Source organism: Lepisma saccharinum, unplaced genomic scaffold (assembly GCF_977018435.1).
Source record: "Lepisma saccharinum unplaced genomic scaffold, izLepSacc3.1 HAP1_SCAFFOLD_650, whole genome shotgun sequence".
NCBI classification, from domain to species: Eukaryota; Metazoa; Arthropoda; class Insecta; order Zygentoma; family Lepismatidae; genus Lepisma; species Lepisma saccharinum.
In genome coordinates, this window is record NW_028143321.1 from 23464 (window position 1) to 46212 (window position 22749).

The 22749-nt window shown below is 35.8% G+C and overlaps 1 protein-coding gene across 2 annotated transcripts in view; it reads right to left on the minus strand.

Annotated features, from left to right (window-relative positions):
* Window positions 1-4537: 4537 nt before the first annotated feature.
* The window catches only part of LOC145983104 (protein farnesyltransferase subunit beta-like), a 42180-nt gene continuing 23968 nt past the window's right edge, over window positions 4538-22749 (minus strand). The window contains exons 6-10 of one of the 2 annotated variants that reach the window (XM_083116377.1): window positions 14044-14173; window positions 11926-12058; window positions 10784-10895; window positions 9763-9871; window positions 4538-8517 (exon numbers count right to left, since the gene is read on the minus strand). In XM_083116377.1, the coding sequence (XP_082972503.1) occupies window positions 8407-8517; window positions 9763-9871; window positions 10784-10895; window positions 11926-12058; window positions 14044-14173 (595 nt within the window). In that variant the 3' untranslated portion in view covers window positions 4538-8406. Of the gene's footprint in view, window positions 8518-9762; window positions 9911-10783; window positions 10896-11925; window positions 12059-14043; window positions 14174-22749 lie in introns of those variants that run through there. The other variant, XM_083116378.1, reaches the window with a different exon arrangement.

Here is a 22749-nt window from a genome sequence, read left to right on the forward strand (position 1 = left end):
GTTGTAATTTTTTCTTGTTGTTCAACACAGGGTAATCGGGTCAAGTGTGTGCCTGCCATGCAGGTTCCATCCAAGTGGCTCTGGGATTCAGCCAGCATCCAATCAGTGACACCTAGGAATAAAGGTATCCAGAGCAATAAGGCTGATCATTAGAGACATGCATACTTTGTTTTTGACGAAAACACAAAATGTGCAATTATGTTCATTTTTCATGTTTTTTGAAAAGTCTGAGGTATGCCTTCCAATGAAATTTCGTGTTTTTTTTGCCAACTCAAGCATTTTCTGAAATCTGATTTGCGCTGAGAGTTATGCAATTGGTGGAAAATTGATTCAGCTGTAAATATCTTGGAAGCAAAAATTGACTCTGTTACACAGGAAAAAACTTAATACTCTGATAACTACTTGAAAATGTGCTATTAGAAAGGAAATGTTTATTTTGTGTAATAAGTGTAGCTAATAACACAGTGCAACAAATTTGAAATTTGTGTCTTGCCGCGAGATGAAAGAAGGTGTTCTTTACTAAATCAAATATGCTGATTACGAAAATGAAATCAGAAATGTTCCATCAAGTACCAATTTTTCTGGATAAGATATGCCACTTGTACCACTTAGCCTATATTTCATATAGTTAGCAATATATTGTAATTCATGAAAAACAAAGTAGCAACTTTCGCGACACTTGGAAACGACTCCATTACAGTACAGGAGGAACCTGTAGCGGGATAAAATACAGATCATGGAACAAAATTAATTGTTTGTATTACAAAACATAAAAAAGGCACGAGAAAGTTGCAAAAAGCTTGAAATGTATTTATAAGTTAGAAACATGTCCTGGGAACTTTCCGTTTGTGGGTGGATGGTGAAACTTCTTGTAGGAGTGTCCAGCAGTAATCTTCCAAACTGTTTGGTGACCATCTTCCCTTATATCGTCTTTCCATGGCAGCGATATCTTGGTGAAATCTCTCACCACATTCATCACTCACATCTCGGAGATTATGCAGGAAAAAATCCAAATGAGAATGCAGGAAATGTATTTTGAAAGACATGTTGCACCCCATAGCCTTGTAACAGTCCAGCATGTGTTCCGTCAGTTTCCTATAATTGTCAGACCTGACATTACCCAAGAAATTGTTGCAAACATATTTGAAGGCAAGCCAAGCTGCCTTCTGAGTATCTGTCAGCAACTCTTCAAAGGTTACGTCATTCATCAAGTCACACATCTGAGGACCAACGAAAATACCTTCTTTAATTTTTGCAGTACTAATCGCAGGAAATTTGGACAGTAAAAATTTAAAACTCTGCCATCTTTGTCCATTGCTTTCACAAAATTCTTCATGGAGCCCAATTTCAGATGGAGCGATGGTAACAGCACACTGTCTTTGTCAACATCATGTTCATGCAAATTCTGCCTGTGACAATAGCTGTGGTTGAGGCTGTGATGTATATGGTGTGTAATCAAGATCTTCATGATCTATTGGTTGGTCACTACCTTCGTCTGTTTCATCTTCCAGTGTCCATTCCGTTGGTGGTTTTGAAACTGGGAGAGAATCGGAATGCGGAACTGGGCGCACTGAAGATTCCAAATTTGGATATGAAACTGTGTGTTTTGATTTACTTGAGATTCCAGTTAGTTTCATTAAACAAAAGTAGCAATCTGTTATGTGGTCTCTAGGTTCCCTCCACAACTGTGGTACGGCAAATGGCATAGATGGGTGGGTTCCATGCAACCAGCCTCTTAAATAACAGTTCTGTGGTGCCCAACACTTAACCCTCATCTACCTTTGATTCAAAATACAACTCGTACACCTTTTTGACGAGCGGGGAAATGGGATGTCCTTGGGACTTTGTCGTAAACTCGCCACACGTATAACAGAAAAGGTTTGGTAAATTAACACGCATCCTAGCCATCGCTGAACACAAGAAACACGCGAACACATGCAAACAGTATTCTTCACGTTAGGGGTTTTGCATGACACGCACACTGCAGGAACAGACACTGCGTGATCCCACTAGCAACTGACTGATGCAAATAACTGCAACTCCATTATACCTTACTATACCTCAACCAAGTGGCTATCTATCCCTTCCCTCTCCACCCCCTCCTCTATGCACTGTTGAGCCCTAGTAACAGGCTGTGCTGATAAGTGCCACGACAACAATAACATGCAGTCGTGCGCTGATAAAATTGCGTTTCTAGAGAAAAGTTTAGGTGATAGCGAAAAACGGTTTTCACTATCGTCATCAGGGCACTGAACTCCATAGGAATCACATGTTTTTGTTCTGCGGCAATTTTCATTGTCGCACAGTGTAATCAAATTTAGGATTACATTCGCCATTTTAACACCAAAATACAATTTTATATACATATTTTGATCCCGAAATGTGCTTTGTTTTTGTACTGAAATTATCACATATTCCACTATGGGTGGGTGAGGTCAAGAGTGGAGTCATACCTGGGTGCCTTCATGGTAGGATGCTGTGCTCACCTTTATTATTACTGAAACATTAAACTTTTTTTTTTTATAATTGGAATGTTGAATACAGCTTAGCCCGATTTTACGTTCCCGGTTTTAGAAAAATGTAATAAGATTTTCTTTGATTTCACATTTTCCTGCATTTTAAATTTTTTCAGCTTGGTCCCCTGAAAAATGTAAATTTGAGGTTCCACTGTACATACATTTGTTGCGCTAATAAGAAATGCAGATGCTATAAACGTGCCCCTCAACTCACAAGTCAGCCTGATTTTTATGACTGTCAGCATGAATCTGCTTTCTCTTGTTGTTTGTTTAATAAAGTTTTTCACAATTGTCTAGAGTTGGAAGTGGTCGGGGAAAAAAAATTGCTTTTTTCAGGATTTTTTTACAGCAGCTTTTTTGGTTTGGCTTTTCTCACAAAAGTGTGTCACATCAATGAAAATAATACAGATGTTGCCAGTATTTTTCCTCTTCCATGGTTTTCGTTTATCTCCCTACTGTAAAAAACACTCATTTCTAAATATAAAACACAATTTACAATATGAGATTCTTAGCTAGACAAAAACAACTGGCTTCTTTGAATGGGCGGTTCTTTTCGAGTGTTGTCTTCATATTTCAGTAGGTTTATTGGATACAGTTCCCTGGTTCCTCCCAGCGTAGAGGTGTTAATTATAGTAGATTAGGCACACACAGGAGATGTACTACATAGAAATTTTTAGGTACAAATGCAGGCTTGACCAGGACTCGAACCTGGGGGTCTGGCATACCGTGCCATTGCTCTAACCAGGCTAGCTCAGTGGTTAGAGCAATGGCACGGTATGCCAGAGACCCAGGTTCGAGTCCTGATCCTGCATTTTTCGCTAAAAATTCCTACGTAGTACATCTCCTGTGTGTGCCTAATCTACAATAAATAAATTTTGTGTTCAGTAAAATAGATTTGTATTCTGGCTTTCTAGTACATCATGTATAATTTGGTTAAATGGTAGCTAAACCTGGTCAAGGAGCAACTAGTGATGTATTTTGGCTCTTGGTGCAGTGGTTCTCAACCTTTGTGAGACCACAGCCCAGTAAATTTATTTCTTAAAAGTCGATCCTGAACCCAAAAATTTCACTCATAAATACTTTTCTGATCTTTAAAGTTTATATGGAAATTTATATGCACCCTTAATATTGTCAATTATGTATAGGCTGTCAAATATAAAATTCTATTTAAATTAGTCATCAACCCGTGGGTGCAATGGACCTTTTTTCAGGCCCAGCTGTTGAAAAACGCTGGCAAAAAAAAAAAAAAAAGCTGGATTGGGCCTACATTTTGAAATGAGATCCAAAACACACTGCCTCCACACAGGATTAAACCTTGGACCCCTTTTTATTACAAGGCATCAGCATTACTTTATTCCACTCCAGAGGCCCATTCATGATTGTGAAAGGAACATCTGGCCTTTTTCCAACAACGGCTCTTCCATTATTCAATCTTCATGGTCCCAATAGAATAAAATTATCCCAGATTTTAACATTTTCCTGAATTTTAAGTTTTTCTTTTTGGTCCCCTGAAAACACAATTGAGGTTCCACTGTATTAAAGTGTGAATATGTTACTATATTTGTCTAACTTCTATTGTTACCCAGAATTCTCTAGCCAGGTAGTAATTTGGGTAAATAATCATAAAATTGGTAAAAGAAGGGAGGTGGCAGCCAAGTATCATTTCCGACACAAATGGCACGTGTCACTTGGAAATCAACCTTCACAAATAAATGCAATCTTCCATACTAATGTGACACTAGCTGCACTTACCACTTGGACTGGGCTGTTTTCTCAATATTGTGCATTGTGTTGCCTTGGTCAGTTGGTTCTTAACAACCTGATGGTGCCTGTGTTGCTCGTCACTTTAGTGTGAACTCCCTTGTTGCATCGGTCTGAAAGCTCCCTTACAACTTCTTTAAATAATGATAACTCAGACATGATTGGCAAATTCAAAATCAATAAGGCTTTTTAAGCACATTTATTTATATAAATAAAAATATATATATTTACAATATGTTATATATGTATGAATGGCCCAGAGGATCATTCTGCATCAATAAATACACTGTTTCATTACCAAAGTACAGAAAACCCATCCTTTGTCATGTATAAAATTGTCTTTTTTATGTCATGGATTTGGTGGTGGTGGTACAGGATTTCATAAATCTTTAAATTATCTTCAGTGGGGTATTAAGTGATGCAACCATTAAAAGCTTGTACATGATACCAAAAACCCAAAACATGTTTGGAACAATAAAAACATGAATAATACTTACTTCTGTTTTACAAATTGTCAAAATAGAAGATCTTTGCTTGTCTTGTTTGTAATTTTGAAAGCTAATACCAATCCCTCTTGTAGCATTCTTCTTTCTTCAGTTTAATAAGCATCTTACGAAAGTTAATCATAGAGGGTGTACCAAAAAGCTGGGTTAATAAATATTCCAATCTTTTGTTAAACAAAATTTGAAAGCATACTTTTAAAACAAATGCTCCCCCTTGTACATTGACCTTGCACATTCTTGATCTTGGCCAAAGTAGGGACAATTTGATCAGCATCATACTGTGGTTGTCTTTACCCACTGATTGCATGCTGGGAGGGCCTCAGAGCTACTTTAGGCATAGACATTGAATAAATCCCCTCTCCAGGTCTTCAGTATTCGTCAGGCTGGACCACCATGACTCCAGAGTAATACATTTACTTTTTCTTAATGAATTATGCAATTTTTAAGTTTACTGCTTTTAAACATTATTTTCTCCAGGTTTGTTACGTTTACACGAGTTCTGTAATAATAACAATAACCTGTGGGGCAGCAGTTCTTGAGGGCCAGGGCCTCGCTCCTATATGCCTCAGCAGAGATGGGTGATCATCCATCCAGCTACAAGGTGACATGTGGTCAGCACAACAAACTCTCGGTCATCGTTGTAGGTTTCAGTGACCGGATTTTGCTACTCATTCATAGCTCATCAATATCCTCACAATGGTGGGTGGCCACAGGTCCCACACACTGGCCAAAATCCCAAGAGAAAAGTTGTTATGCTTCCCACCCAGGAGATTCGAACCAGCATGTAGCCTGAGCCCAAAGCCTTAACCTGTATGACCATGGTGTGGGCTAATAAATTCCATTACTAACAAATAATTATCAATGAACCCTCTTTCAAAAAGATTACAAAAGAAAATCATTAAGCCCTGGTAACAGCAGTTTCGATGATGTTTTTCAGAAAACCTGTACAGTGCAAGCAAGCACAATGCCTTTCATACAAATTTATTTTAGGTTTGAACTCATTTCATAGCAAGCTGCTTTGAGTGAGTGGCAAAGGATATGGAGAAGTTTCACCTTAAAGCAAAGAATGTTCAATTTGAACCTCCAGCATAACATACATATTTAGAGACCATAACTGACACAACCTAGAACATACAAAAATTCTATTCTATAACCTGAGTAAACAAAATAACAAAAATTTTAAGCTGAGTACTTTAGAAGTGTGAAAGGATGATGATGAGCTCATACAAAAAATCTGATGTAAAACACAAATAATCACAATAAGGTGATTATAACAAATTCCTGGACTTTTCCAGGTAATTTTATGATAAATTTCCAGACGATTAATAATCAAGTTTTAAGTGTTGAACGGCACTTGCTATTGAAAATATTTTTTTTATTTAACATTGTCAAAAATAAACTATAAAAACATCTTTATATAGAATACATACTTCCTTTTAAGAAGCTGGTTCACTGGGGAGGAAAAAAATGGAATTTATTTTCATTTCCAAATTCTGGCAAGTAAAAATTTTCAAAATTCCCTGGCATTTCCAGTTCAGTGGAAAGCCCATGAATATCCTGAGGGTACATGTGAACGTGTCCAAATACAAAGTATGATGAACAAATGGTTCATTGAAATGTAAGAAATTTTCAATGATGAGCACATAATAAACATAAAATGTGAATGAAATACAGTTTATGTCATTGTCGAGGCAGTACCAGTTCTTGTGCGATATCCTTTTATTTAACACAACATTATTCGTTAATTAAGCATCGTGAAAACTTTTTGGACACCCTCTTTGTGATGGATCTACATGAACTCCTGTAGAAACTTTTTTGTTCACTAAAGATTGGAAAATATGTAGTAAAACCTCAGGATTTAGTGATATGGCACTTCTGCAAAGAATTTAGATTCCTTAACAAAGTACTGTGAATTATAGAACTTCGAATAAACCCTAAAAAATGTACCATGAAGACTTTCTCCTTAAGAAAAGCACAAAAATATTTCATAGAAAATAATTATACTCAAAGTAGCTGCACAAAACCAAGGTGTTACGTTTGATGGAAAACTTCCCTTTTGTGAGCATATCTTCACAATCGCTAGGGTTCCATGTTTATGCTGGGTGTGCTCTATCATGTTACTGAAATAAACAATCTCTCTGCCCTTTCATTTCACATAAAACTGAATATCAACTGAACTTCATTCTAAATTTCTTGTTAGCCATTGTTTGTCAGAGTTCAGTCTACAAAAGAACTGCAAAAGCCCAGTCTTCTCAAAATGTAAAATATCAAAACTCCCCAGAAGATTAAAAACTGACAGATTGCATATTGCTACATAAAACAGTCAATGGAAACATCGGAAGTGATTGCCTACTCTATGAAATACACTTTTAAGTACCGTCTTGCACTACTTGAAACAATCAATTTTTTGTCGTCGGATACCTAGAATATGCTTCAACCAGCGTTCCCTGTTGCACAGCCTACCCAGTCAATAAAATAATCTACCAAACCAAATAGACATTTGTGAACTTGAGGCATGTTTAAGGCCCGTTTTAGACTAAAGCATTTTCCTTTTCTCAACATTTATGCCATGACCAAAGTGCTGTGTAAAGTGAAAAAAATTATGGCATTTCTCAAGGATAGGATCCATTTTCTATTTCCATTGCATAACCAATCAGAAGCGAGCTCTAGGTCACAAGTGCAGATGTAGTGGGGGCCACATGAGATGTAAAAAATGTATCACTTCACATTTTTAAAAGCTGACAACTATTCAGCCGAGAGGAATAAAGTTTCCTATAAAACAGTATTAGGTACAGTCAACGGCAAAGATAATGGTAAGCAATTTGTCCACTGCTATTTTCGTTACTTTTTTATTCTACTCTTGTGTTGTTTTAAGGAATGAAACTATGTTGGGTTCTCTGCTCTAATTGACGTCTTTATTTCAATTCATTGTCATCACATTGTGTAATTCAGGCCGAATGAAAACGGTGGTGGACAATTCGCCTACTGTTCTTTCGCCGTTGGGTGTACAAATCAATGATGCTGCTTAAATACATACTTTATAATGTATACAGTACACGTTATGGAAGAATATTTAGTTGTCGCACTCACCATAGATTGTGTAACTCGACGTGCCTTTCGTGCTGTATATATTATACGCAAAAGCTAACTGAAATGTTACATGAAATGCTTCTGTCTAAAGTACTATTTGCTCTAAGGTTTTTGGAAGCATCTACATAGCAATTTATGCTAGCAAAAATGTTAACGAAAATTCTTCCATCTAAAGCGGGCCTTAAACATTGGTAAGTCACTTTACCACATTTATTTTTCTTACATTCTTAAAATGGCTAATAATTTATTTGGAAACCTCTGTTAAATAAATAAAGATTCTGAATTATGAGCAATTCTTGTTTTGAAAACAGTAAAAATTATGAAAAGATAAGACACATCATTATTATATGTTCACAGCATAAACACCACAAATCTTCATTATTCACTTAATTACTATGTTGCTTTATTAGATCCTTAAATTAATCTGGCAATGTCTGTCTGTAAACGGAAAACTTCTGGTAAACCATACTGCATGATTCTCTGCACCATCCTCATATATATCTATAATATGTACAAATGGAATAGCAACACATGTTCTAGGATAAATGGCACCGTGAGCCACTATTGGGCACAGCAAGGTTCTGAAAGTACTGCTTTGCATTCAGGAGGGCTTCCACTCCGATGTTGTAGACAGGGTGAAGTGGTGCCTGAAAAAATAGAGAGAGAAATGCTCCAAAATGATGTATTCCGAAACTAGTTTTTCTTAAGGCCAAATTTTGGATGGTAACTTGCTTTAAGTTGCATTCTAATGACTTGCACTGTAAAGAATGTACAGTTGAATTTCGATTTTATGTTTTTCAGGGGACCAAGCTGAAAAAAACTTATAATGCAGGAAAATATACAATCGAGGAAAATTTTACATGATTTGACTATGTTCCGACCATCAAGATTGAATGTATAATGCGGGAAAATGTAAAATCTGGAAACATAAAACTGGGGTTACACTACTTACTTTCAACCCATCATTATAATTACCAACACTGGAAACACTTCACATATTATTGTTTTGCAAATACCATAGATATGTAATTCACTCACCATAGGAAACAGTTTTTACAACTATCTGTAGAAATTGTATTTATTAATGCCTTTCTATATTATTTCGACAAAGCTATTTCCTTGTACACAATGAATTTCAATGCATTCCTTTATCTAGCAGTATTGTTGAATAAAGGAGATGGTAGAAGAAAAACTATATGTCGTAGCATTGTTGAGTATATGTCTAATATCAGCTTGCAGTATAGCTTACATTACTGCAAGGAGAAAAGTAAAAATCTGTTTTGGAAATGCACTTTCAGTCATTTCTTTCCTAATCAGTGCTACTGTGTAAGCAACAAGTGATACATGTTTTTTTTCTTTCCAATCTCACTTCAATACAAAGGGGTGCATTTCTTTCCGTAGGTTTGTTGCTCGCCTGTTCATTCTGAAAGCTCCCTAAAAAGCATTACAGATAACTCCACTACTTTTTATATAACATCGCTTTCCTCCCTTGACTACTGAAGATGAATGATGATTAAAAGAAACTGATGAAAGAACACTCACAACGGATACCTAGTTGGGAATTCAACCCAGAACCAATGTGATTTTACTTTTTCAGTAAATGTATATCTTCACGTGAGTCAAGAATATTTTGCTTCTTGTCTCCAAAAATGAAGAATTTTGCCTTTAAAAAGTATTTTGTGTATTTCACTTATTTAACATAGCTTTCCTGCCTGTCTATGCTAGTTATGACAATCTGTCTATGCTATTTGTGACCATGAGGATAAATCATGATTAGAAGACACAAAGTAATATCCATTTCAGATTCTTTCACCACAGGCCACTGAAAAAACACATAATTGAAGTAATTCTTGCAGCTAACAAAAGAAAAAAATCACAAGATTAATACTTACCAACTCATTTTTTCCACTACCAACAATGTTTGTCTTTCCTCCGCCTGCAAAGTGTTGAGCAACTGAGAGACCACTCAGTGTGTAACACGTGTGATAGAGATCCCTCTGCCTGGAAATATTCAAACAGCAGCATCAATAACCATTCCGGCTGGAATTTTGAAGGAAAAGTCAGAATTTAGGCATGTGACAGATTAACTGGTATTTACTAATGCAGGGATATTATTGTATTATGATGGAGTCAATACTGATGCCAATGCACTGATATAGGCTAATACTCTATCGAAGCCTGGGTGTCTCACAGAGTCTACACTGGCAATAAACAGTGTTGTGTTGAAATATGAATATATTTTAATTACATGACAACTATTTTAATTCTGTGATTATTTCATATGTGTTGCCTTATGCATATTTTAAAGTCAAGTTCACTTGGAATACATATATGATAAATATGCTGGACAAAATGAAATTGTTAGAATGTTCAATTTTTCTTTTATGTACATATTGCTTTAGTTGTAGAATTATTTCTCTTGAAGTTTACAGTTGTTACAAGCATGTAAACACAATTTTTGTTGTAACAGGGTGTCTACCAGTCAAGGAAGTAAAGAAATCAACAAGAAGTCAAAAAAAGGCAAGAAATTATACTTGTGGTCAAGACTGATTGATTGAGTTTATTTTACTTCACTTTTCTGTCCCCTTTTGGCTAATTGTGAAGATGAGGATGGATGAAGGGACAAATACATAGGGACCACAACATAAGCCCCACACAAGATTATACTGGCTGAGAGTCGATGCCAGAGCCTTGTCAATCAGTCAATCCATAAGTTGTAAGGAAAAGTCTTAGTACTTACAAACAGTATTTTGTTTTCAATATGACATTTCGACTTCTCATCCATCAGCTTTCATCACGAACTTCATAAATGCACATTAAAATGTAGCAAAATTTTACTACTGTACATGTTCTGTGCAAAAGCTGCTATCTAATTATAACTGAGAGAACAGAAATTCTTTGTGTACTACGTACTTTCCAGGTTTATCTATGAGTCCTCCATACTCGTTCTGGCAACAAATCAAAATATATTCCTGAAGGGCTTCTTGTTGGAACAGCCACCTCTCCATACTCATTGCTGTTATATCTGTAAATGAAAAGAAAATTAACACAAATGTAAATGTCAACGACACATATTATAATTATTGATAATTGTAAATGGAATCATTTATTGAAAAGTTATGTTATCAATATCAAATTGAGTCTCTGGTATTCAGTGCCAAAGCTCTGTCACTGAGCTTCCAACTCTGCTACTGGCCTCCCCACCAATTTCCAACTAGTCATTTTGAAATACAGTTAATGTTACCATTGTTGTTTTGTTTGCTATTTTCTGTTTCTGTTATTTTTACGTTGCTTTTCTGTCAGATAATTTTGATGAGGACGAGTGATGATACCCACAAATAACACCCACGTCCAGTCAATGAGCAGAGGCTTTGTTTCCTGATGCCCACCTAAAATTAACATTAATATTAATTACAATAAAGCTTGTGCCTCCCTCATGGCATAGTGATAATGTTGCCATCTTGTCCCAGGTGGAGGCACAGTGGTTCAGACCCCACTTTAAACTGTATGTTAAGTCCTGATTAGCCTATCTGTGCATACAGTGGACTTAAAAACTTGAACTCGTACAATAAAACTTGTTTATTTAAATATGAAAATACAGAGGTTCTATTCGAAAAAAAGAAAAACATTTTCTAACAAATGTACATGTAGATTAAAACATATTGTTCCTATTTTCTTATTACTACTGAAACAGAAAAGTAACTGTTAATTTCAATACTCGTTACGTGAAAACATAAGCAAGTTACACTTGCTGTTACTGGTGAATGCTAGTGTCATCTTCTGACAATTGAGAGAACTAATTCAACTGAACTAGCCAGGCTAAACAGCTCATGGTACTCACTCATGTCCAAGGGTGTCTAATAGGTCAGAAAATGACGCTTTCAAAATATCTCATTTCATATCATATAAATTTAAATAATTTTAATAGTAAGACATATTGGCAGCTATGACGCCAAGTACAGTATGGCCTTTAAAATTCACTAGACTTGAAACCTAACCCTCTGTGAAGAAATAATGGATAATTTATCAATTTGCTTTTGGCACAGAACGCCCACCTTCTTGCGTCAAGATCGTGTGCAACAATGGGAAGGCACCACCTTGCCAGAAGGAATAACATCCATCCACAAGTTTATTTGTTCGTCCTTGAAATCCACCCTCGTAACGCATCTGCCGGTTTACTGTCCACCTCTGCAAAATATTCAGGAGGAAAACAAATGAAAGTATAATGTGGTTGTTCAAGCAAAAAATACAGCAATTTCTATACACACTTATATCTCTTATTTTATAATGTATTTTGCTTATTTTATGCCACTTGTCTACATCTCTAGGTTAAGAAGATGAGTAGTGATTTGATGAAACAAGACGAAGTTGATTCTATATATTTTCACAGAAATTTCTATGTAGTACATCTCTTGTGTGTGCCAAACATATGCTTGGATAAATTAGGCACTGTCGATGTCCACAGTGTTTCAAAAAGTAAAACAGCTTAAGCAAAACCAGAGCTTCCTCGGTAGCTTACTTGATAGAGCAATGGCATGGTATGCTGGACACCCAGCTTTGAGTCCTGGTTCAGACAGCATTTTTTGCTAAAATTTCTACATAACACATCTCCTGTGTGTGGCAAATAGTAATTTAAGATACTTTTACTTGTACAGTACATTTTTGTAGATATTTTTTCTTCAAACACCTGTTACAGCAAATTAGCATTTACAAATAATATTGATTGATTTGGTGTTTTAAGCCCACTTTATGCACAGTAAGGCTAATCGGGACTGGACCTACAGTTTAATGTGGAATCCGAACCACTGTGTGCCTCCACCAGGCATCAAACCCAGGACCCCTTGATTACAAGGCGACAACGTTACCACTGCGCAATTGGGGAGGCCCTACAAATAATGTACAGTATATTCAAATTTAGAGTCCAGGTGAGCATATTTAACCCTTAGACCAAGTGACTGAATTTTTACAAAAAAAAAAAAAGAAAAAAAAATCCTACTTGTATATTGAGTATAATACAAATGTGTACTGCATAACGAACTTTTCTTTGGTTATGAAAGCTGGTAAAAAAAAGATATGATTATCCTGTGATGCTTGTGGTAAAATTTGAGATATGTACATTATTAATCAATAAAATTAGGTTTAACAAATACGAGTTTCCAATGTGTTTGTTAGAAATATTATTTGAAATCACAATACTGATTTAGTAAGTTTTCTGACAGAAAGTTAGTGTACACCAGTGCAATATGTTTTGTTCAAAGTTTCTGGGTACAAACTCTTACACATATAACATATACCAGTAGTTCTCAAACTTTTTCCTCATTGTATTTTTAGTCGTAAATAAACATCTAATGTAACCCAGCTATAGGTTTTCTCTGAATAGTGGGTTTTGGGGAATTTTTTTGGCTGTCTGATTGGTGGGGCATTTTTGATATGTTGGAGGCATGTATCTGCAAAATGGATTCAAGCTGTATATGGAAAGATGATAAATAAATAAACATTAGAATCCTACATTTATTATTTTATTGGGTGTTCTTACGTTTACAAAAAAACTTTATATAGTTTTCATATATTTTTTCCAGAGTTATTGAAAAAAGTAAAGAACAAAATTAAGTTTATAAACAAACTGGCAAGCACATTTTTGGAGTGTTAATTGTAAATCCTCAGAGTTTCCATTGAGAAGGATGTGCCTGCATAGCCTGACAACAGTTTCTTGATGTCTGGTTGTGCACTTCAAACTTTCAAATTTAGTCTATTTCAGTACTTGTTTTAGGATGCGCGGGCACTCCAGTACAGTAAGACCAGCAGTGCTGGCCCACAGAATTAGTTACAAAATTACTTCTTATCGCCTGTATTATTGCATGATGTTTATAAACTTCAACAAATGTTTGTGGGTTTTTGAGTTGAATTTAGATTTAGAGTATCAAAACATATGAAACAAAGATAAAGTGTGTCAGTGACAAAATCAGTCTTATTTTCCTGTTGGGTGTTAAAGCTATGACGTCTGAAACAATGATGTCTGCTCTACACACCTGCAACAAAAATGTTGCTGTGTGGGTATTCTCAACATTTCTTCTACCCAGCTGATCACATACCTGAATCAAGTCATTCATGTACCCCTGGGGGTACACGTACTACAGTCTGAGAACCACTGACATATACGGAAATACACTTACAAGTAGTGATTTGACGTCGCAAAGATTCTCTCTTCCTAGCAAGGTGAGTCCTGCAATACCGCAAAATGCATAGCCTCCATGAGCTTCCATTCCAGGTACACCAGAGAAGCCGCCTTCATACGTCTGACAGCTGTGGGGAGAGAAATGCAAAGTAGCATGGAAGATGAGTGTGAGCAGGTCTTGATTTTCTATCAAGATTCTTTGTAAAGGTTCACATTAGTGGCAACAGTCAATACAATAAGTTGTGAAAAAAGCAGTGAAGAACAAACCAACATTTAAATATAAACAAACAGGGAACCATCACCACATACCTTTTTCATGGCACAGTAAATATACAGACAGCAGCACTTGCACAGAACACCTAGTAAAATTTTGCTACATTTTAATGTTGTTCCTGATGAAAGCTAATGCATGAGAAATTGAAATGTCATATTGAAAATGAAATATCATTTGTAAGTACCAAGACTTTTCCTTACAACATATGGATTGACTGATTGATTTGAGTAGTTGTATTGGCTATATAACCAGGACAACAAATGATGAGCCCCCTCAGATTGATTTGCCCATACTTAAAACAATGGCAAATCGGGCATATGCCCCAATCGGCCAAGTGTGGAACTCTGTCTAATCCAAGATTTTTGTAAAAATGCTCTGAAACTACAGTGTACAAATGATGAGCCCCCTCAGATTGATTTGCCCATACTTACAAAAATTGCATCAGCCAGATTTTTGTCCATAAACTTGTCAAAAATTGATATTTTTTTGGCTACACCTGAAATTAAGCTAAAACCCATACCCACCCACACATATTTACTTCTGGTTTAAGTTCAATTGGATACCAGGTTCAATTTGTTTATTTAATATTAAAACAATGCAATATGCAGAGACCCTCTAGAATTGCTCTGTGACCCTCTCATTTCTTACATCATATGTTTACATGTTTCATATTGATTAATGTGTGCAATTTCTGAGTATTGAAGCTTTGCGTGCAAACAAAATTGCATCAGCCAGGAAATTCCCGTGAAAAATATGCCCCCTCGGAATTTCCCGTGAAAAAGCCCTCGGGAAATTCTTGTAAAAACAAAATTCATGGGAAATTCCTGTTTTTTTTCTTCTCGGCCCGGCTTAGGGTATATAAAGAGATTTTGCATTGCATCAGCCAGTATTGTGAGAGTGGCTGAGGAGTACAGATGTGTTGTTACAGTGCTTCTCATACTACAGGCCTGTTTGTTTTAATATAAAACATTTCTTATTGTTCAATTTCTGGTATATTGAACAATAAAAAATCTGATATTTGTTACATCTAGCTTGTTTGTTGTAATCCACTCTTATTTAGATTCAGGCTTATATCTGCCCCAGCCTGTTATACAAAAAATCAATACATAACACAGTGCTAGGTCATTGCCATTCTAGACATGCATGTCTGTGCAGGTATTTGTGGAAGGTCAGTTTAGATCAATATTTATTCTCTTTTTCCACTTGTAGGCTATTGGCTTTACAACCTGTCATAATAAGCATAGAGTTTTGATTTAAAACCCACAAAATTTTATATAATAAACCGAGGATAAAAATTAATAATATTAATATTAAGTATATACACAAGAAATATACAAAGCACACAGCTGAACCCAACTGATATTTTTATTAAGTATAAAGTTTTGAATTGAAGCCCAGGAAATATATATAATAAACCAATAACAAAAATGCCAAATCAAAAATATTGCAATCAGTGTAATAAGAATATATCCAGCCCTAATTGGGCCAGACACCAAAAGAATTGTGACCCAGGGAAATGCAGAACTCCCACTAAAATATGTCCCAAATGCAATAAAATATTTAGCAAGGCATATTTCAATAGACATGTGGGCTCTTGTTCTGTACAGTCATCAACATTGCCCCCACAACCATCTACATCTGGTCTGAAAAGAAAGCATGAAGCACCTGTTAATGCTGGACCGGCAAAACAGCCACGCTATGAACCACCTATCCATAGCAGTTTTAATGGCCAATTAAGAGATTATCGGTTTGTATCAGAGCCAAGATGTGGTATTGAGAATTTTTTGAACAATATAAATCCTGTTCTGCAGGCAATTCTAAATGCACAAAATGGCTCTTATAAGCTGTCCCTCAAATTGTTTACACAATATAAGAAACCAAATGGCACAAAATTTACACAGCCCCACATAACAGAAACTGTACCTGTATATTCAAATGCAAATTCAGACACAATAATAAGCAGTTTAATAGATCAATTGAATATTAAGCACTCTGAATTTGCGGCAAAAGAGTCTGGATGGAGCCTATGCGGCTCTCCACACAAGTTATATGTTAATATTTCTGAATTCAGCCCATTACAAGGTTCTACATATTTGCCATTACCTGCCAATATTAAAAACAAAACAGCCGTGGTTAATATAGAAAATAATGATGAGAAATGCTTTTTGTGGTGTATTTTAGCTGCTTTGTTTCCAGTTTTAAGGCATCCTGAAAGAATAAGTTATTACAAACACCATGAACACTTTTTTGACGATGCAATGAAGGGTTTAGAATATCCAATGTCTGTTCAGAATATTGATAAATTTGAAAAAAAGGCCAGGCATATCAATGGCAAACAATTATCTATTAATTTATTTGTTCCACTGGTCGTGATAATTGCTTGATAGCACCTCTCAGAATCAGTACACTTGATGATGAATCTGCTATTCCAATTGATTTGCTCTTAATTGAAGGGGATGGTACATATCATTATACTCTGATACATAATCTTGAAGCTTTAGTGAGAACACAACTAGACAAATCCAATACAATATTCAAGTTGTGCAGAAGATGTTTAAGTGTATTTGATGGCAGGAAAATGGAAAATAGGGTTCGGGAAGTGAATGCAGAAATTGCTAAAAACAAGTTAATTGAACATTTAAAATACTGTAAAAATCATAAACCTGTTCATATGGTGATGCCCAATCCAAGAGAAAATGCAGAATTTAAAAAGTTTGAAGCCTTGTTGGAACACCCAGCATATATTGTCTGTGATTTTGAATCAAATCTCAAACCTCTTGCATTCTGCAATCCAGATCCTGAAGAATCTTCAATTACACCATACCAGCTACATGAACCTTCCAGTTTTTATTATGTTGTTGTACAGGATGGTGTTGTTAGTAAAGAATATTCACACATGGGACCAGATGCCATCAAAAAATTTGCACATAAAATAGAAAATGAGTGCCATGACATAGCATCTAATATCTTATTAAAATCAAAACCCATGTTGCCTTTAACAGAGAAACAGATTGAAGATTTCAACAATGCAGAAAAATGCCCGGTATGTAATTCTGAATTTTCAGATACAAAAATCAAGGTGAAACACCATTCTCATACAGATGGTAAATTCAAAATGGCCCTGTGTAATAGCTGTAATATTAAGATCAAGAGACCAAAATTTGTCCCTATATTTTGCCATGGAGCATCCAATTATGATTTTCATCATCTGATCAGATATGAGGGGTTTGAGAAGCAGAATTTAAATATTTTAGCTGAAAATGATGAAAAATATATATCTATTAGCAAAATAATTAAAGTTAATGGTGTTCCTATTCACTTAAGATTTCTTGATTCTTACAGAATTTTATCGGCTAGCCTGGCTACACTGGCCACTCAATTATCTGATGATCAATTCAAAATTACATGTGCCTTGTTTCCAAATCAGGACCTGAAATTAATTAGGCGGAAGGGTGTATATCCATATGATTATGTTACAGATTTTTCTAAATTTGATGAGTGTTCTCTACCACCACAAGAAGAGTTTTACAGCAAAATCAGAGGATCTGGAATCACTGATGATGATTATCACCATGCCCAATTGATGTGGAACAATTTAAAATGCCAGACATTTGGTGATTATCACATGGCATATTTAAAACTTGATGTGACCCTCTTAGCTGATATACTTCAAGCATTCAGAAAATCTTCTATGCAAAATTATAGACTGGATCCAATATATTTTTACAGTGCCCCGGGCCTAGCATGGTCTGCAATGTTTTTAAACACTAAAAAGCATTTGGATCTGATCCAAGATCAAGATATGTATCTGTTTATGGAGCAATGTATAAGAGGGGGGATGGTGCAATGCTCTCAGAGATATGCCAGAGCAAATAACAAATATATGCCTGATTATGATCCAGCACGGCCATCAAATTATATACTGTATGTAGATGCCAACAGCCTCTATGGTTATGCCATGATGCAAAAACTGCCACATGCAGGGCTTGAATGGGTCGAAGATTTCAATATTGAAGATCTTCAGGATTTTGATGACAGTCACTATGGCCTCTTCTTAGAGGTTGATCTGACAATTCCTGATAATTTACATAACAAATTTTCTGATCTGCCCCCAATTCCTGAGGTTCAGTGCTCACCTGGCTCTAAACAGAAGAAATTGATGATGACACTGGAGCCAAAACAGGGCTATGTCATATATTACAAAAACCTCCAGTTCCTGATGCATCATGGTGTTCAAGTGACCAAAATTGGCAAAGTTTTGAGGTTCAGGCACTTAAAATGGTTGAATTCTTATATTAATACAAATACAGAGCTTCGAACATCTGCAAAAAGCCAATTTGATAAGGCCTTGTTTAAATTGATGGTCAATTCTGTGTATGGCAAAACTATTGAAAATGTCAGAAAACATACCGATGTTAAAATAATTACTGACCCCAGCCTGAGCAAAAAATTGGTTGCAAAGCCTAATTTCAATTATAGAAGAATTTATGATGAAAATATGGCACTTTTCAACATGAAAAAAACAAAGATTAAGTTTGATAAACCTATTTATGTAGGGGCTGTGATATTGGAATTGGCCAAATTACATATGTTAAAATTGTATTATGATGTGTTGAAACCTTTTTATGGTGATAGTGTAAAATTGATGTACATGGACACAGATAGTTTTGTTCTTGATATTGAAACAGAAGATGTTTATAAAGATATGTCACAGCCTGAATTGCTTGAATATTTTGATACCAGTGAACATTCAAAAATTCAACCCCACAACAAAAAGGTGCCTGGCAAGTTAAAAGATGAGACACTTGGTGATGTTATTGTGGCATTTGCTGGGTTAAGGGCCAAGATGTACAGTTTTGAAACATGTAGTGGTGTTGTTGCCAAAAAGGCCAAGGGCATTGGCAGAGTAACTGTTGAAAAAGAGCTCCAATTTGAAGATTATAAAAATTGTCTCAAATCATGTAGCACAATCAAAACATCAGAATCCAGAATCCAGAGTGTGGATCACTTGTTGACTAGCAATATTGTAAGAAAAGTGGCTCTGGACCCACATGATGATAAGAGATGTATTTTATCATGTGGCATACATACTCTACCATGGGGTCATTGTGATTTGAAAAATGGGGATCAATGCCCAATTACAGAGCATGATTTGAAATAAATAAACATGCCTATGAACTTATTTGGGTTTAAAAAACAAGGTATTATGGACCTGCCAACACCACAAGCCTCTCCTGATATAATATCTAAACTGAGTGCCTTGTTAATTATTCATCTGAACAGCATACTTACAGATGTTGATGATAAAACAGGCAAAATATTGTACATATTTAACAATAATTTAAATCATTACCAATTACCTGTAGGTGGGCAATTACAATTTATTACAACCCCTGAGGGTGATGTTAAAATTCAGTAGGGAGAAATATTTACAGAATTAAGCACTCAAACATGATTTCTGGCACTGTTTATACTGTTTCTGCTGGTGACTGCTTATATATTGAGGTCCCTGGATCCTATGACAAGCTTATACCCTTTTTTATAGAATTAAGAATCAGATATTCAATAATAAATAACCGCTAAAACAAAAATGCCTAATGATATATTTGGCCATACAAGGCATGAAGATCACAGTGATGAGATTTTGATGCTTGATGTCAGAGTCAAGAAATTAAGAAGTGATTTACAAGCTTTACAAACCACACTCAATGCCAGCCTTCAATTAGAAATTACAAATTTGCAATCACAATGCATGGACCCTCTTCTTAAAATTGATTCTGAACTCAAATTGCTGCTTCAGAAATATACTGACCTGGCCACATTAGATAATTTTCAAAGTTTAGAAGAAGCTGTAGCAGCTCTTCAAGCCAAATTTAAGACCCAGGCTAACAACTCTGAGCAATTGAAACAACAATTGGAAGAGCAAATAAATAATGTCCAGACACAGCTCCAAACAATTGTCAAAAGCATAAAATCACAAGAAGATTTTGATCTCGTGATTTCCACTCTAAAGGAACAGATTCAGTCACTCCAAATACCTAATCTGGATCCTCTGAACAATGCCATAGCCGAGGTTAAAGAAAAAATTGAGACACTTGAAAATTTTATGAACAATTTGCCATCTTCTGATGCTTTGAGTGCAATAACTCGGAGTGTAGCAAATATTAAGCTGCAACTTGAAACATATGAAGATTTTGGAAAAATTCAAAGTTCCATAACCCATCTTGAAGGTACAATAGCAGCAGTGCAAAATGATTTGACAAATGTACTAGAATCCCGATTGCCCGGTATTGTAGATACCCTTGTTAGTGTCCAGCAACAAATCACAAAGCTTGAAAACCTCAACACTGAATCTGAGCTATCTTATTTTCATCACTTGATTGATGATATCCAAACAAAACTTGAAATTTTACAACAATCAACACCCTCTCAGGCTGATATAGCCCTGCTCCAAAATGCTATGCAAAATGTGGCTGATGCTTCTGAATTAAACAATGTGAAATTGGCACTTGAATTTTTGCAAAATACAGTATCAAATCTGCCTACATCACAGGAACTTAAAAATATTAAGAGAGCAGTGAATCGCATATTGAAATCAGAAGATATCAAGAATATCCAGGCAGAGATCAAACATCTCACACAGACAGTGGCCACTCTACCAACCAATCAACATATTAATGAATTGCATGCCCTGTTTGAGGATATCAGAAGACAGGTCCATGATCTTACTGCTCAAAATTCAAAATTGGCAGTTGTTGAAAATTTGCAACAAATTGTAGCTAATATCAAGCAACAGCTAGGGACCATGGAATCCAATCAAGCAAATGCTCTGTCTGTTTTTGCCACCCAGCTTCAAGAAATTGTGCAACAATACAAGAAACTTGTTGTGGACATAAAAATTAAGCCAGGCCATGATGATGTTGTTAGGACTATCAATGAGCACCTTGAATCTGTAACAAGTAGATTGCTCACAGCAGAAAAGGAAATAACAGGCATAATTGAGAATCCAAAACATTCAGTAATTCTTGAATTGTACAGCATCCCCAACAAAGAATATGATTCTCCATTTACACCAGGAGGCAAAATATATATGCTGTCCCCTGCACAATTTTATTACCAATTTTTTGTTGGGGGCACATTGAGACCAATCAAGATCAAATATTGGCTTCAGCCACAGGCACACGACTACCCCACCTTATCAATAACAAATGCTGATAGCAAAGTGAAAATCACCAGTGTAGAATTGGAGGATTTTACAGATCCCAATACATTGGAAACAGCATATGTTGAAGATGATGGCTCTCTGGAATTTAAAATACAAATAGGGGATAAATTATATTTAGAAAATCCTGCAGTCTCAGCTGCTGAACACCCTATAGTTGCAATATTCTTGTTTACATATTATGTCTAGACAAATTATTGTTGATGAATTACACAGACAAGCCCGACATAATTATAAGAGACTCCCAGTAGTCACAAAGGGCATAGATGATTTATGGCAGAGTGACTTGATTGAAATGGCAAGTGGACAGTTGAAAAACTTAGACAAAATCAACAAGGGCTACAAGTATCTACTCACTGTAATAGACACATTTTCAAAATTTGCCTGGGCTGTGCCACTCAAATCCAAGACTGGAAAATGTGTTACAGAAGCTTTTAGAACAATCATGAATCAGAGTGGAAGATCCCCGCGCTATTTGCAAACAGATAATGGCAAAGAATTTTATAATTCTGTGTTTCAACAATTTATTAAAAGCCAGGCAATACAACATTATTCGAGTTACAGTGATCTCAAGGCCTCAATTGTAGAGAGATTCAACAGAACCTTAAAAAATCTTATGTATAAACAATTTACCCTGCAAGGTAATTATAAATGGATTAATATTCTTCCAGAACTTCTACAAAAATATAACAACTCGGTCCATTCCACAATCAACATGAAACCCTCTGAAGTAACTTCATCTGATGAGCAAAAATTGATCAGCACTGTTTATTATCCTAGATATCAGCCAACAACAAGAAAGGCCAAATACTGGGTGGGTGATCAAGTAAGAATCAGCAAATATAAGCACTTATTCAAAAGAGGCTTTACAAGAAACTGGAGCACTGAATTATTTACAGTGGTTCAAGTTAAACCCGGAACCCTTAACACATATATAATAAAAGACCACCGAGGAGAAATTCTCAAAGGCAGGTTCTATGAAGAAGAGCTCAACAAAACTAAACAGCCTGACACATATCTCATAGAAAAAATTATCCCCAGAAAAGGCAACAAGTTACTTGTCAAATGGCTAGGACTCCCAGAACACAGCTGGATCGATGCAAACAAAATAATAATATGAACACCTGGGATGTTATAAAGAGGCTGCCAGAACCTGAACAGCAGAATAAAAGAAATGGAAAATTGCTACCTGATAATATTAGGTGTCT